The following is a 17,049-nucleotide window of genomic DNA, read 5'->3' as shown; positions in this document are numbered from 1 at the left end:
ACGACTGCTACCGTCTGTAAGCACCTCAAACTCCTGAAGAATTGTAAGTCCCCTGGCGAAGATGGCATACCCAATGAGGTTCTCAAATGGCTTGCGCCATCTCTGTCCTATCCCTTGTGCCTGCTCTTTAACATGTCATATCGTACAGGAGTATTTCCGTCCGTCTGGAAATCTGCTGTTATTGTCCCGATCTATAAGAAAGGCCAACGCTCTCAGGCTGGCAACTACAGACCAATCTCTCTCCTTCCCGCTGTGTCCAAGGTCTGTGAACGTATTTTCTTTGAGTCTCTGTACTGCCACGTCACCCCAGCGCTTTCACCATCTCAATCCGGTTTCTGCCGTGGAGACTCCACAACTTTCCAACTAACACGTCTAGTACAAGACATCTACACCCAGCGGAACCTCAGGCGGCATGTTGGCATCGTGTTCTTTGACCTAGCCAAAGCTTTCGACACCGTCTGGCATCGTGGTCTGCTTGCAAAGCTAGAGTCCGTCTTCTTGGTACATGGTCCAGCCCTGCAATGGCTCTCATCCTATCTTTCCTGCCGCCACCAGACTGTCAGAGTATCTACCTCCCTATCAGACCCATTACTAGTCGTGTCTGGGGTACCCCAGGGGTCCATACTTGGGCCGCTCCTATTTCTACTGTACGTTAATGACTTGCCAGCCCTTGTACCAAATGTAAGTCTTTTTGCTGACGACACTGCTCTGATGTGCTCCGACAGCTCGGCAGACAACCTCACGGCCTCCATGCAGTCCGGGGTCAACGCTACAGTAACATGGATGGAAACCTGGAAACTGAAGCCTAACCTCGCCAAAACCGAGGCCATGTTCTTCTCTCCCTCGCCCCCCACTCAACTTCTGTATTTTCCTGGTCTAAATAGTACACCTATTAAAGTTGTTAACGAGCACAAGCACCTGGGCGTTATTCTCGACCGCCAACTCTCCTGGTCTCCACAAGTCCAGTCTGTGTGCAAGCGTGCGAGTGCGTCCTTAGGTATGCTACAACCCCACTGCCAACACTTGAATGATAACTGCAGAGAATTGTTCTTTAAGTCGTACATTTTGCCTATATTTGACTATTGCGATATAGCTTGGTGCGGGTTGTCTCAGACTTTACTCCACAGACTGGAGGTACATCAACGCTTGCTTCTGAAAATTCTGTTTCGAAAAGACCAAACATTTGCCTCCCTTTGTCTTTATAAACTTGCTTCCACGCACCCTCTTCTTGCCCGACATCAGCAGCATCTTTGTATCCTTGTGCAAAAAATCTTCCTAGCCCAAGTCCCGAAACATATTGCCAAGTACAACTGGTTTGTTACCACTAGACCAACACGCAATGCCTTATCACTGCCCCGAGCTAGTTCCTCTCTGTTTTTGAAATCCCCTTTCTTCTCAGCATACTCCCTTTGGTCTAACCTGCCTACTAGCATTAAGACATGCCAGGATATCAGGAAATTCACAGTCCAGCTTTCCACACTGTCTCATCCGAAGTGATCCCATGTATTATTAATGTGCCTCCCTTTCTTTTTCTCTCCCTATCTCCTTTCCCTCTCTGACAGCATCTTTCTTTTTTTCCCTTTTAGCTTGCCGTGGTTGGCTATCACCTGACCTCTCATGTTTATTGGCAGTCTTCGGACGGGCCAGGAGATGTTGAATAAATAAATAAATAAATAAATAAATACTATCGGAATGTTATCACGACGATGCATTTCAGAAGCAGCATGATCTTTGAAGGCTGACGTTTTCAGGTTCCTTGAGTCAACGACGAAGGAGTCAGAAAAATCCTTGCTGCTGCGAATTTTATCAACAAAACGGGAACACATCTTACACTTCAAATTTTCGACAACGCTACGATTTGAGGGACTGCGCTCATAGCTCAGCCAAACAGAAGTTGAAAGCTCCCTATCAAGTAATTATACTCGGCGACCCACTTGTCACAAGTGGTCGTCTTGACTCCTCTGGGCTTCTTTCCAAGCGGAGCACCCGCATCAGCGGTGCTTGGCTTTCTCTTGCCAGACGACATCACTAATGACTATGAGACAAAGGATTGAAGTGCCTTTTCTTACTTTGCAAAAAGTGCGCGGACACTTTGTCCGGATATGTACAAAAGGTCCGGAAACTGACCGTAAACGGTCGGAAATTGTCCGATGTCCGACCGTTATTTCGCGCCCTGATAATGATATAATTATCATATACAATGTAGCTCATGGGTATTGAAGATATGTCATTTATGAATATGTCTAATTATGTCATTGAATATTGCAGCCTGAGTGATAATAATAGTGCTATTTCCTGAGTCTGACTGTTTCAGGACCTGTCGGAATATCACGATGCACAGTTCTTCATACATAGATCTCGGCATGGGGGTCGGTCATGGGCAATGGCTCGAGCGTCTAAGTTCCCGAGCAATCCGGCATTGGCTTGGCGCAGATCTCCCACCAATGCCTGCGGCAGGGTCGTCCGCGGTCTACCCCTCCAGCATTTCTGTTGCTGATTGGCGAAGTACCCGAACATAGCCATAACAGCTGGAGTTTCATCTGCCATCCGCAGGATGTGGCCAAACAGCCTCCAGCGTGATCTCTTGACCATGACACTCAAGGGTTCAGCTTCGCATCTGGCATAGAGAGCATCATTCGGTATTATTTGTGGCCATTTCACACCGATGAGTGACCTTAGCTGACGGCGGTGGAAGGAATCCAGGCGAGACAGAACGGTCACACTGACCCCCCACGTACCCGAGTTGTACGTCAGTACTGGAATAATAAAAGTGTTGTACAGCCGCAGACGCAACTTCTCGCTGATGTGCTGATGCCTCTTCCAGAGGCTCCATAGGGATTGAAATGCTGCAGTCGCCAGCTGTTTTCGTCGCATAATATCCTCTTCGTCGCCCAGCAGCGAACCCAGCTTGCGCGTTGTCCTCCACTCTTCATCGATCCTGTCCGCACTTCTGAAGATGTCCGTATACTCAGTTTTGTCCCGGTTCATGATCAGGGACCACTGTGGTAGCACCGTGCTGGCAGTCGCCTCCACGTCCGCCAGCCAGGACTTTGAGGTGCTGACAAAGTCTGCATCATCCGCATATACAAGTTCGAGCGGCAGACCGTTGTCGCTGAGAGGTCTTGCTGGCACCTCTTGCCTTAGTTGTCGGAGCGCAGCCTCCAGGTAAATCGTGAAGAGAACGGGGGAAAGGCAATCCCCCTGTGGCGTCCCCTTCGTTGTAGCAAATGATTCCGACTGGCACCTCCCAAGCCGAACACGAAGTCTGGTGTTAGAGATCAAGACCCTGATCAAGCGAACGTCATCGTCACTCAGAAACGCCTCCAGAACAGTCAGCAAGGTGTCTCGCTTGATCGTGTCAAAACAAAAGCCTTCGACAGATCAGATGCATGCACGCATGCATATGCGTGCATGAAAAGAAAACGGTCAATGCGAAAGGCATGAATCCGGGAGTAGTAAAATACCGGTATTTTTCTACTCCCTGGCCTGAATAATAAAATAATTATAAATTAATTATGAACCTGTGACGTACACATGTGTGACCCTATCTTTGGAAATAAAAAAATTGTGGGAATTAAAATAAAAAATCGCTCGCTCGCACCGATTTTCACAGGCTCATGACCTGAGAATCAACTTTATTTTTTACCATGGCCTAAGGGGCCATCCGTAAATATCGATAGTTTTTTCAATCCGTGAATTTTACAAAGTAACCAGGACCCACCACCCACCCCCCTACTTTTTACGGAATAAAATATTGATGACACATGTACTGTACCTACATAAATGTAGGTGGAGTCCATGGAGTCCATGCAGGCATGCGCTCACCGACCGTGTCATTCATAACTACAGTAGAGTCATCTACGCCTCGATGACGGCGTAGTAGCCATCGTCGTCTTCACCAGGGCTGTCAAGCTCTTTGAAAAACTTATCTTTTTTGGCAGCTTTACCAAACAAAGTAGTCTGCCGTGCCATTTTCGTTAGGCAGCTGTACCAAACAAAGTAGTCTGCCGTGCCATTTTCGTTAGGCCACGCTCCACATGGGAACTGTTCCAACCATTGGCGATGTAGCAATTCTTCGATGTGGAGTTCAAAATAAGAGCTGGACTTGACCCTGATTAATCAGGTACATGTATTGTGATACTTCGAATAATTGTGCAATAATTATACTTGTGAATAATATCTGACAAACTTCCCTCTTTCTTTTGCTTCAAGAGTTTCGATCTCCGCTACATTTTTTGGAGACAACAATCTACGTGTACGTGTGGTTCGACGCACGCAGACCCACGCACACGCAGTACTGGGCGCCAGGTCCGCGTGTCATCGATATTTTATTTACTTTGAATTTCGGCTGCACCCACCACCCGGTACCCAGGTACGTAAATTTCACGGATTGTAAAAACTATCGACATTTACGGACGGCCCCTAACATCGTCGCTTTTCTTTTTCATGGCGCCGATAGATTGTAGTCGGTGAGTCGGTGACTTGACCTTTTGACCCCATGCCATGGCGCCAATTGCGCTAAGGTTGCGGAAAAGTTGCGAAATAGTTCGCGAAAATGAAGAAAGTTGCGAAAGTTGCGAAGGTTGCGATTTCTTCCTAAACAACGAAAAATTGCGAAAAAAGTGGCAAGCATCTTTGGGAAAGGGCTAGCCTCCGCCACTTATGACATTGTACCAATAATTATTATTTTTGTAGTCGCTTGATTGTCGCATCTCGACTCCGCTGTACTGCTGATGTCAGAACTGATGATTTACTTCATGCGTCATGACCATGGAGTGGGCCAGACAAACAGTGATACTACTTGTATCAGAATTCTTCGATTCTCAGGTTCTTTGCCCAGTAACAGTTCTGTGCTCTGCACCGAAGACAAAGGGATATCAATTAATTATTTTACCAGCACACAATCTAGTACAAGTAGTCATTGCCGAAACAGCAAACTGGCAACAGCCAACTGTTAGGTACAAATGGGCCTCTGCTGGACCACTTAGACGTTAGCCTGAGCTATCTAGCAGCGCGCTCTGGTGATAAAGGTTCATGACGATGTGATACAACTCCTACTGAGAGAGTTAGCTAATCATACGCGTAGGGTGCTCACGTTTGTGCCTACGGGAACTCACTGTCACTAGTACAACACGTAACTATGTTACTTCGTCGTAAGCCCTGTAAGGTGGATTTCACTTTTTTCAGTGCTTTCAAGCATGCACAAGTCAGTTGACTCTCTGCAAATCAACTGAAAAGACTAGTTTTCTCCACCGTTGAACACGTTGCGCCTGCTGCATGCCCGACATCGTCAGTTTAGTTCTTTCTGGTCCTAGGTAAGACTGGACTGAGTGTTCCTCTTGCTGCTGTTGAAGACGATGATTTTAGATGTGCGCAAGAATGACGGACGCAAGAGGCATCATTCACTGATATAACGATCTCCCTGAATGCAACTGAACGAACTGAAGATCTGCAAAGCAATGGAGCAAGAGTCAGTCGAGCATGTACCATGTGTACTGGACAGTGTACTTGTTGATGTGTGGGAAGCAGCAGTGCTACCTATGTTATCACTTGCCGACATCTTTCAGTTATGTGGCGTTACGAGACGCGTCCGGGAGCTTCTGCACACTGAAGACATTTTCAGGCGCCTATGCCAGGTGAGTAATGTGTGATGTTTCTTTTCGAAACTTGGTTTCAATTATATTGCTGGAAGGAGTTCGGAAAGACGTTTTTCTCCGAGACAATCCTTCCTTGTCTGCACAAGCTGCCGGTCTCCAACCTTGTACTGTTAGATTGGGATTTTCGGCTGACAGGCCTCTTTAAAACTGATTGCTTTCGGGAACTTACTTGCGACTACAGTAAAAGTTGGCAAAGCGACCACTCCGATAAGGTGACCACCTGTCCTAGAGGACCACTATAACGCGGGCTTACTAATAGTGACATGTAACTATTATTTAAACAATCGACGAGGAGACAATAGTCGTAAAATGGCAATAAATAAGATAAATTGTGCACTAATAACAGCAAAAAAAGAAGAAAGTTAAGTTCCATACGTTTTCTTGTGACTGTCATCAGTGGAACGCCGTCACATAAAAATGTTAAGAGGTTAAGTTTCACGTAAAAGTCTTACGTCCGTGAACTTTTACGTCAAAAAGTGAAAAAACTCACGTAACATTTGACGTGTTTTACGTGAGTTGACTGTCTCGCACGTAAGTTCATGACGTGAGTTTTTGGAAGCTGCGCTTGGTTACTCCGACCGAATTTGTGTGAGTTTCCGGAATTTTATCGAGTTGTATCGAGTTTGTTGGAAGATTTGATATTTGTGCGAACTAAACCCGAATCCTGCCAGGCAAAATTTCACGTCACGTTGCACGTGTAACTTAACCTCTAAAAATTACACGTAACGTGAGATTTGCACCGCGTTTTGAAAAAGGGCAAACAACGTGTAACTTAACCTCTCTAATAACTAAAACACACACGTAATACATGTACCTAATATGGTTTCAGGTCGAAATGCAGCAGCCAGCAAGTACAAAAAGCGAAGTTTGCACCTTTGCAATGTGTGAATATAGTGTATGTGAGAAAGGTAGTGGCAGATGAATGTGATACTGTGTGAATGAATGTAATGGTGCGTGTGTATTAATTGAAGAGTGTGAGTGATTATAACGTTTTCTTTCTGTTTACATAGCACAGGGTCACGAGAACGAATATACACAGCTTCCAACACCTGCAATTGCTTTTTTAAAAGATGATTTTTAAATGATTATGGACATAGTAATAGATGAGTGCAGACCAGGCAGGCACAGTGGGTTGGTCAAAGACCATGATTGAGATACGAGAGGTACCTAGTTCAAGTCCTGCCTGGGAGCGGTTTTTCCAGCCGTGCTGCTACCCACAGTCAACTGGGAACTTGTGGCCAGGCACAAGGGGTACATGGGTGCAGCTAATGGGGTCGCTTTCGGCACTTGTGCCAGTGGTTGTGAGACTTACCCACTCACCCCCACCGTTAGGCGCTGCATCTGCCGCTAGGGTTTATCGGGTGTTAGCGGCCGTCGTGAGTTCCCTTCGGGAACGGATACGATAATTTTTTTTAATTTTTTTTTAATAGATGAGTGCGGAAGGATGAAAAATCAAACTTGGGTCGGGCTTGGGTCGTGGATATAATAATTATGACAGAGAGAACACACGAAGAAAGGGAGAAAATGAGTGAGAGTGAGAGAGAGTAAGAGAGAGAGAGAGAGAGAGAGAGAGAGAGAGAGAGAGAGAGAGAATGAAGAGGAACCGTGTCAAATTTCATAAATAACACCTTCCATATTTGGAAATTGGGCTTGATGACGTGCGAACTGCTTAGCTGTCACCATGCTGTGCAGGGCGCGAAATAACGGTCGGACATCGGACAATTTCCGACCGTTTACAGTCAGTTTCCGGATGTTTTGTACACATCCGGACAAAGTGTCCGCGCACTTTTTTGCAAAGTACAAAAAAGAAAAGGCACGTCAATCCTTTGTCTCATAGTCATTAGTGATGTAGTCTGGCAAGAGAAAGCCAAGCACCGCAGACTCCGGGTGCTCCTCTTGGAAAGAAGCCCAGAGGAGTCAAGACGACCACTTGTGACAAGTGGGTCGCCGAGTATGATAGGGAGCTTTCAATTTACTTCTGTTTGGCTGAGCTATGAGTATGAGCGCAGTCCCTCAGATCGTAGCGTTGCCGAAAATTTGAAGTGTAAGATGTGTTCCCGTTTTGCTGATAAAATTCGCAGCAGCAAGAATTTTTCTGACTCCTTCGTCGTTGGCTCAAGGAACCTGAAAACATCAGCCTTCAAAGATCATGCTGCTTCTGAAATGCATCGCCGTGCCATGGCATTGTTTGGCAAGGAGCCGTGAGTCAAGCGGAAACCCAATAGAGTATGCGCCAATCGCTCGAGCCTTGTGCAAACTTGACGACGCAGCAGCAGCCAAGGTCGGACTCTTTTCACGTCATGATAACATTTTGATGGTATTAATTCTACACTGAACACTGTGTGATTTGATGTGAAAATTTGCATGTCCGGACATGTCCGGCCATTTTTGTAACTGGCAGGACTTTGTGTCTGAGCACATTTTAATCCTTAGCGCATGCCCTGCTGTGCATGCTCAGCAGTGTAATTGAATGGAAGAAAACAATTACTTTGGTGTTTTGCAGCTCTGTTTCGTTCCCTGACGGTAACCAAATCTAGATGTAGGGATCTGTTGAGCAGGAGAGTGACACATGTCTTCCTGAAGGCTGTCCAGGCTGCAGTGGTGATGAAGAAGACAAGATCATCACCCCGAGATCGATTGTAGCGAATTGGAAAACTCATGGTAAATTTGCTTCCACTCCAAGGCAATGTCGAGGTATGAAGGGTGCTTGTACTGCCTTCCAAAGTGAAGAGGAGATGAACATGGCTGTGCATAGCTGTTGTTCTACGCCAACTTATCTACTCTTGCTGGTACCGTAGTGGCATATTGCAAATTTCGTGGACGAACAACTCTAGTCACTAGTGGCTAGTGAGCAACACTAACAGGTGAGATTTTTCAATTTGACAAAAATTGTTTTTGTTTGAGAACTGACAGTGGCAGTCATTTGACTCAGTAGGTGTCTTGGCTGCTTCTTTCCCTTCATAGGTAGGGTTGTGCTTGAATAGTACAAGTGCTTGAAGTAAAATAAAATAAATAGAACATGTGGAACATAAATCTAATCAAGCATCAGTACATGTATTGCGAATTTCAACTTCAAAGCACATGAAATCACAATGATCACAAAGTTTATGGAATCAGGAGTACACCCTGTGTTCAACGAACACATACAGACATGCTGTATTGCGCACACACATGTACACATGTGCGTGCACCCCCACCCCATCCCACAGACACACGCATGCAGCGCGCACATCCATACACATGTGCGTGTACCCCCGCCCCCCACACACTCCTACCCATAGTACACATGTGCGTGCCCCCCCCCCCCCCCCACACACACACTCCTACCCATAGTACACATGTGCGTGCCCCCCACACACTCCTACCCATAGTACACATGTGCGTGCCCCCCACACTCCTACCCATAGTACACATGTGCATGCCCCCCCCCCCCACACACGTGTGTGCACATACAGTCTACAGATACACAAACACACGCGCACGAACACACACACACAAGATACGTGTAAGTGTACAATCATGGTCTTCCTGGTGCAGATGCTGGGCCTGCACAATGGAAAATACCTCCATCAAGATGCTTGATCAAGTGGTGTGATAATGGCACCGTTTGTTTGTTTTTACAAAGAAGTGTGGGAAGGATTACAATGCGTTATAATTCATAATTGTTCTTTGCCTTGTACTGTGCAGACCAGAATGCGTCGCTATCAACTCTTGGCTTTCCATCGGCATGGTGTTCAGCTGCAGCGGCATCTGGTCCGGGGAGTTCAAGTTGCTGGATGGCTGCACTGACACAGGATGGGTTTGCGTTGGCAATGCGATACGGCAGTCATCCCACATCATGAGCTACATGTTTATGTAATTTATATTGTCGCTCGTCCAGCAACGTCAAGGCTCTGCATGTAAACACAGGAGAACACCATAATACTACTCAGGGGATACTAATTTTTGGATTATCAATTTCGTGACATTTATGAGTTCCTGTCTAAACCATGCCGTGATATTGATTGCTATCTGCTCACAAAGTACCTTGTATTGTAACAATACTCTGCCTAATCACTACCCTCCGCCAATTATTAGATTCACACAATATTCACAACGTGTGCAACACGATGCTGTCTATTGACACTACTTCAAACTGAAATACTCACTACTCTTCTCCCGTTTTCATCTCCCTCTACCTTATGAATACTCTACATTACTGGTTTCGTTTCTACCCTTCCCATTGCTGCCAGCTCCCAGTCTTTTTCAATGCACAGCACCACCTTGAAATGTTTGTCATTTGATGTACACATACTTTGAAGTTGAAATTCGAATTACATGATCAGATTTTTGTTCCACATTTTCTACTTATTTTTACTTCAAGCACAACCTTACCGATGAAGGGAAAGAAGCAGCAGAGAGACACCTACTGAGTCTAATGACTGCCACTGTCAGTTCTCAAAAAAACAATTTTTGTCGAAATGAAAAATCTCACCTGTTAGTGTTGCTCACTAGCCACTAGTGACTAGAGTTGTTCGTCCACGAAATTTGCAATATGCCACTACGGTACCAGCAAGAGTAGGTAAGTTGGCGTAGAACAACAGCTATGCAAAGCCATGTTCATCTCCTCTTCACTTTGGAAGGCAGTACAAGCACCCTTCATACCTCGACATTGCCTTGGAGTGGAAGCAAATTTACCATGAGTTTTCCAATTCGCTACAATCGATCTCGGGGTGATGATCTTGTCTTCTTCATCACCACTGCAGCCTGGACAGCCTTCAGGAAGACATGTGTCACTCTTCTGCTCAACAGATTCCTACATCTAGATTTGGTTACCGCCAGGGAACGAAACAGAGCTGCAAAACACCAAAGTAATTGTTTTCTTCCATTCAATTACACTGCTGAGCATGCACAGCATGGTGACAGCTAAGCAGTTCGCACGTCATCAAGCCCAATTTCCAAATATGGAAGGTGTTATTTATGAAATTTGACACGGTTCCTCTTCTCTGATCGGCTCGAGGCATAGCTCATCGGAATCAGTGCCCAATTCTCCTTCGAATAAGCCATGCTTAATTTTGTCGTTCAGTTTCCCTTTAATACTGGTTGAGTATCCGAGTTAGGCCTTAACGGATTATGCTAGCATAATTTTTCGCATAATTTCTACCAAAATCGAATAATCGCATAATTCGAGGCAAATTGCATATGAATCGCATAAATTGGAATAATCCGCCTGTTCGCATCAAATTCCATACAGTTGTACATGTTCTACAAGTACAAGTAGATGCACCAGATGCCCCAGGAAGTTGTAGGTTTACGACTCCCTTGATGACATGTCCAGTCCACTACAATCAGTGACGGTCGTAGCTAGGTCGGATGGTGCGGTGACCCCGTTGAACTTTTGCTACTACAGTACAACGCCCTCTACAAAACAATTCCCCTGGTATTTTGCACAGAAGCATCATATACATCAGCAGCATATGTGAGCTTAATGCGGCATAATATGATAACTTTTAGCATAAATATAGCATAATTCTGCAATTTTTTCAGCAATGCGAAAAGCATAATTTCACGAAAATATTAGCATAATCCGTCAAGGCCTAATCCGAGTTAATTATTGAAATGTTTCTTGCAATCTTGGTACTTCCTCCGTTAGCGATTTTGGTGACTATTAAAACGATTAGAACAGGTCAAGAACAGTTTGTATCGACTGCAAATCACTGGACGAAGGTAGTTCAGCCTATGTACAGCGTCTTTACAAGAGAAACTGTTGGCGGAATGAGCAGAGAGTTCAGTTTGAGAAACTACTACTAGTAGACCCGTGCCAGCACTGAACAGCAGCGGCTAGCAAGTCCACTGACTCGACTTTCTTTAGCCACGAGACTCGCGTCGGACTGCAGCCTTCTGAAAGAATGCATGGTCATCAGCATTCGAATCTGGGCTTTGCGCAGGTTGAACAAGAACTTTGAGTTCAGAAATATTTCATTGCGCCGTGCGATCGGAGCAGCTCCTTGTTCTCTCGCTCATTGTGTGGGCTCGCTGCTCCGTTCCATCGCTCTCTATCATTCTCAAACTCAGTACTAGAGTAGTAGAGAGGCCAAGCAGCGCATTATCCCCTCGGAGAATTGGTATTTCACTTTCGCTCGCCATGACTGTCATCACCTATGTTGCCACAGCGCAACCATCGATTCCGCTCGCCTTGTCGTAAAGGGTCGCTCTCCTTGCATCGTACCTCTTTCATGGCATGCCAGGGAAGGTCGAGAAAGTGATTGCGACTCATTTCACGGCAGTTTGTGCGCAAAACAGTCCCTCAAAAATCTATCACGAAGTTTTTGTTAACGGAGGAAGTAGGTAAGAAGGGCGAAAAAGGAGAAGGACAAAATGTTACGAGCTATGACTGTCCACCAACGTAACATTTTGTCCTTCTCCACTTTTACCATAATCAGATTGGCTCACCATCCGAGTTCAACTTTACGTAGGGCGAGTTGCATATCAAACACGTACACCATTGGATATGTATCAGTATTCTCTCATCACAAGGATTGTACTGGCAAAGCTGCAAACACAACAAGAACATTGTTGTGTGAAATGTGTGACTTCTGTTCAGAAAAATACAAAACAAGTAGCACCCATCAACTAAGCCTATTACATGATGTCTCTTCTCCCCTTATACCTGGTCATCATTATGTTGTCTTCTGTCTCGTCCCATGCATGCAGAATCGCTATCAGATTAGTCCTTGCTTGGACCGCTCCTATATCCTAGTTGCCGAGCATCTCTGGATCGCCACCAGTGTATCTAGTATACACAAAAGCACGTATTGGAGAGACGCTCACTGCGTTGTCGATAGCGATGATTGTCATGATCAAAAAAAGGTCTTCGCACGAAAGGATAGAATGATTGTGCAATTGTCCGGCCTGGCGTTGATGCCGCCTACAACAAGGGACCACACCATTATCCGAATGAGCCCTCCGGAATCGGAGCCTTTGATCAAAACGCTCTGGCTGTTACCAGAAGGCGCTTGTTCCTACCTTCCGGACCTTTCAACTTCATTGCTTGACGAACAATGCAGAGTAAGGGATGAGGAAGAGCGGGTCAGTTTAGGAGCTGCGACGAGTTTGTTGTTGGACAATTGCGGCTCCCATGAAGAGTACCAAACACGTATCCTGGACAAACTAGAACGGGATATTCCAGCAACTGTATCATACGTTCCTTACGTGAACCGTTCTTGCAGGCTAGTCGAGCTTGCAAAATGCTTTGAAAGCCTTGCAAGGAGCGATCCAGAATTGCTCTTATCACTAAGATGTGAGAATCTGATACCAACACTTCCTCAGCACATTACTACTCGGTGGACCTATAACCCGTACGACTATCTATTTATCGACATTAATGAGGGTCACCTTCTTGGCCATGACACGTTAGCGACCCAGAATTGGATCAACTTCACGGTAAAGCTGGCAGAGCTTCACTCCCTACTCAAGCTGGTGATCAAGGGAATCCTACGTGTTTCGCAGTTGGAGGATTACTTCGTGGCTGTCATGGAGTATGACGAGTTGTGGCAAAGTCTATCCGAGTCTAGTCGCCCCAGTCGGGAGATTCTCTACTGTGATCTGGGAAGCTACCTACTTTCCACATTACCAACGTCGCAGTCTGAAAAGGAACTGACAAAAGAGGAACTTCTGAGCGCCATGGAACAGTGTGGCAAGCCAACTGTAGTCTGTGTGTAGACACGGCTGTCCATGACTGACTAGATTACATAATGGCGTCTTTCCACCTGGTTTTGGAGAAGTTTTGAAAACTCGATTCGGATTGATGAATTTCTGTGAATGGTAAAGAAACCAAGTTGGTTTTCAGTGTGATCCGACATGAAAAACGCAAGCAGTAGTCGCCGTTGTTTGAATATTTGAAAGAGCTGCAGTACAATATTTTTCTCGGAGCGAAATAAGGAAATACAAAAATGAAGACAGACATTGCTGTTACCTCGCTGTTTTCTTACTAAGTCTTGTTGACGAGGAGACTGGACCTTGGTGCTCGGATTTCCTCTTCTGTCGACGAGGAGCCAGCGTACTTGGCTTCTTTGGTGGTTGTTAGTAGATGCTGCTCGGCGACAACTTTCAGCCTGAGGAGGTCTCCTGGTATGGTTTGCGTTGAGACTGGCGTGCAAGCTCTCTAGCTCCGTGAGCAGGCCCAGACCAACGCCAAGTTTCCTGATGAGCAGTACCTCATGATTAGGCGTACTCATGATCCTCTAACACTAGTAACAGGTGGAGGTTTGACGTGATGTTTCCAGCCGTGCCACAAAATGTTGTCTAAAAACGAAATGTTGTCTGCACACACTCAAGAAGCGCCGAACTAATACTTCAAACTCCAGCTTATCCTTCTCGTCTGCTGAAACTGCTGGCTGTATTGTCTTGTTTTCATATATGGTAGCGCATGGTTTCCGGTATTATGTTTTCATCTAACTTAGACTGACTTAGTCTTAGAACCTGCCCAGTTGGAAGGCTGTTGGAGTGCGCATCCACGGCGTGCTTGAGCTGGTATTCAATTAGTTGTTGAGTGTCAGTACCGCCGGTCAGTTTCCTTTTGCAATGTTATCGCATGAGCTGATTGTTTAGTAACTGGTGGTGTTAGTGGACATTATAGCGTAACTAAATAACTTGCAGTTCCTTGGTCCTTTCTTTATTATGCATTGTATTGTATTTCATTATTTTACTTTGGCATTCCCAACAGACCCTAAGGCCTTCTCACTAGCCCTTTCCCAAAGGTGCTCGCCCTTTTTGGCCCTTTTTGGAAAAGCCCGTTTCTTTCGCCCTTTATTGCGTTTTTTGGTGAATATCTCCCTTTTTGAGCTTTTTAGCTGAAAAAGTGCTAAAATCTGTTTGCTCATGCATGCGGTCACAGTGTCCGAGTGCTCGATCTGGATGCATCCATGGACCTTGGCACGCCGCATTTTCGGGGGGGGGGGGGGACAACAAGTTGGTGAAGCTTGTACCTGGTGTACAGAATGCTGTAAAAGTGGGTTTTTGAACTTTACTTCCTGTTTTGCCTTTCGTGGACCCATAAATGGGAGAGTGCGTCTTCATTTCTCAGCTTGGGTTCATATCTGAACATGTATCATGGCTATCCTTCACTGAAAAAAGAGCACTTTTTGCCTGTTTTCACTGAAAAAAGAGCACTTTTTCAGCATATTTTGAGGGACGCGAAAAGCACTATAATTGAATTATTGTAAGTGCGAATTAAAAGAGCACCTTTGGGAAAGGGCTACTTCTCACAGGGTTCCCTGTGGCTGTGACTGAAGATAGCTCGACAAGAAGCGTAGCTGTTCATTGCGCTATAGTTTGGGCATCCTCGGCCTGGGCTGGACACCCGGACATGATAACTGGTACCGTATGTGACTGGCTGATGGCAGTGACCATGGTGGGCTTCAAGGCTGGTGGACATGATTGGCGATGAAATCACCACTGTGGTCCACTTTGTTCAATCTTATCTTGGTGGAGAACAGGCTATGCTCCACAGAGACACTGGCCATTATGTAGCACCGGAATGATTGCATTTTCAACGTGCACTGGCAATATACGCGGACGAATGGCATTGAAATAGTGTTTCGCCTCTGATATCTGCGACCGGCCCCGCTTCAGAAATTCTGGGCAGATGCTTCAGTCGACCATGCAGTGCATTCCAGTCAATAGTCGGTAAATCTGCGGTTTGCCTTGTCTCCCTGGCCAGTTTTAACCTCCAGCCTGCCACCCTTTGACCAGACGTGCAGTGAAGTTTGTCGCCACATTGCCCTTCAACTTCGATGGAGAAGCAATTCGATCCTGAGCTTCTGTTGACGATGGGCGCACAACGTGGATTGGTGTTGTGCACAGTAAAGCGGGATTCACAGAAGCTTTTTTTGCGATGCGACACGCGATGCGACGCGATCTGCGACGGACGCGTGCGATGCGAACTCGCGAAATACCATTCACAGAAGAAGTCAGTGATGCGACAACGCCTTGCTGATTTGGGTACGTCACCATAATATTCGCGCGGTTTGATACAACTTGTACAAATTTATAGGCAACTCTTGAACCTTTGCAACTTTGCTGTAGAAAAGGTCAAAATTGTACGCCAAATCGCTTGTCGCATCGCATCGCACAAGTTGAGCCAAGCTCAACTTCTGCGATGGCCTGCGATGGCCCAGTTGCGGCAGTTGTGTGGAGTGCGACATGGCTGCGATTTGGGGTTTTCCCGGTTTCGCGCCTGTCGCATCGCGTGTCACATCGCAAAAAAGCTTCTGTGAATCCCGCTTTACGGGTTACTTGCTGCACAGCACGATGGTGTCTTTGGATTGAACGGGCGCATGCCTGCATGCACCCCATACTACTTCGTACTCACCTTTTGTCACCTTTTGTTCCGTTGGCCTGGGTAGCTACTTGCGCGCCCATATTTGCCATAGCTACCCAGGCTAGGCCCAGACAGATTCTGCTCCGCCCGCCTCGATATTTTGCCGCAAATTGTTGCTGCGAAATCTTCGATATTTTGCCGAGCCTGGCACAAGAAACTCGATATTTTGCTCCATTTTGCTCCAGAAAAACGTGTATTTTATCCACTTCCCGTACAATCCCGTAGAATTACAAGGTTTCAGAAAAATCGCAGGATCGGTTTCTCAACACGGGTTTCCACGCACGTGTCCCTGAGTTCTTCCAAAATCATGTCGATCCACAGTGAATCCCAGTGATATTTCGGTGACATGATCTCGTCCTGGGCAGTGTATCCTGCTGAACGGGTAAGAAACAAGGAAATCCAAGTATCAGGCATCGTTTTTACCCAACATCTCGATATTTTGCTCGGATTTTGCCGGCAATTTCCGCTCTTTCAATTCTTCGATATTTTGCCGAAAGAATTGCCGGCAGGATCTGTCTGGGCCTAAAGCGGGATTCACAGAAGCTTTTTTGCGATGCGACACACGATGCGACAGACACGAAACCGGGAAAACCCCAAATCGCAGCCATGTCGCACCCCACGCAACTGCCGCAACTGGGCCATCGCAGAATAGTTGAGCTTGGCTGTTGCGATGCGATGCGACAAGCGATTTGGCGTACGATTTTGACCTTTTCTACAGCAAAGTTGTACAAAGTCAAAGGTTCAAGAGTTGCCTATAAATTTGTACAAGTAGTTGTATCAAACCGCGCGAATATCATGGTGACGTAGCCAAATCAGCAAGACTTTGTCGCATCGCTGACTTCTTCTGTGAATGGTATTTCGTGAGTTCGCATCGCACGCATCCATCGCAGATCGCGTCGCATCGCGTGTCGCATCGCAAAAAAGCTTCTGTGAATCCCGCTTAACCCAGGCCCTTTATCTTGCTGTACACACTTGATCTCTCTCTTCCACAATGTAGTCCGACTAGTCGTTTCGTTCGTCTTGGTCTCTGTC

At 46.1% G+C, this 17,049-nt stretch overlaps 1 protein-coding gene across 1 annotated transcript; it reads left to right on the top strand.

Moving 5' to 3' along the window:
• The first annotated feature begins 5,227 nt into the window (after window positions 1-5,227).
• On the top strand, window positions 5,228-14,487 carry LOC135805969 (uncharacterized). The gene is made up of 2 exons (XM_065320095.1): window positions 5,228-5,636; window positions 12,351-14,487. The coding sequence occupies exons 1-2, from the start codon at window positions 5,427-5,429 to the stop codon at window positions 13,356-13,358; spliced, it is 1,218 nt and encodes a 405-aa protein (XP_065176167.1). The 5' UTR covers window positions 5,228-5,426; the 3' UTR covers window positions 13,359-14,487.
• Window positions 14,488-17,049: the final 2,562 nt, after the last annotated feature.

Source organism: Sycon ciliatum, chromosome 1 (genome assembly GCF_964019385.1).
Source record: "Sycon ciliatum chromosome 1, ocSycCili1.1, whole genome shotgun sequence".
Taxonomy (NCBI): Eukaryota; Metazoa; Porifera; class Calcarea; order Leucosolenida; family Sycettidae; genus Sycon; species Sycon ciliatum.
Note: the sequence above shows the minus strand (reverse complement) of the source record. Positions and strands in the feature narration are given on the sequence as shown.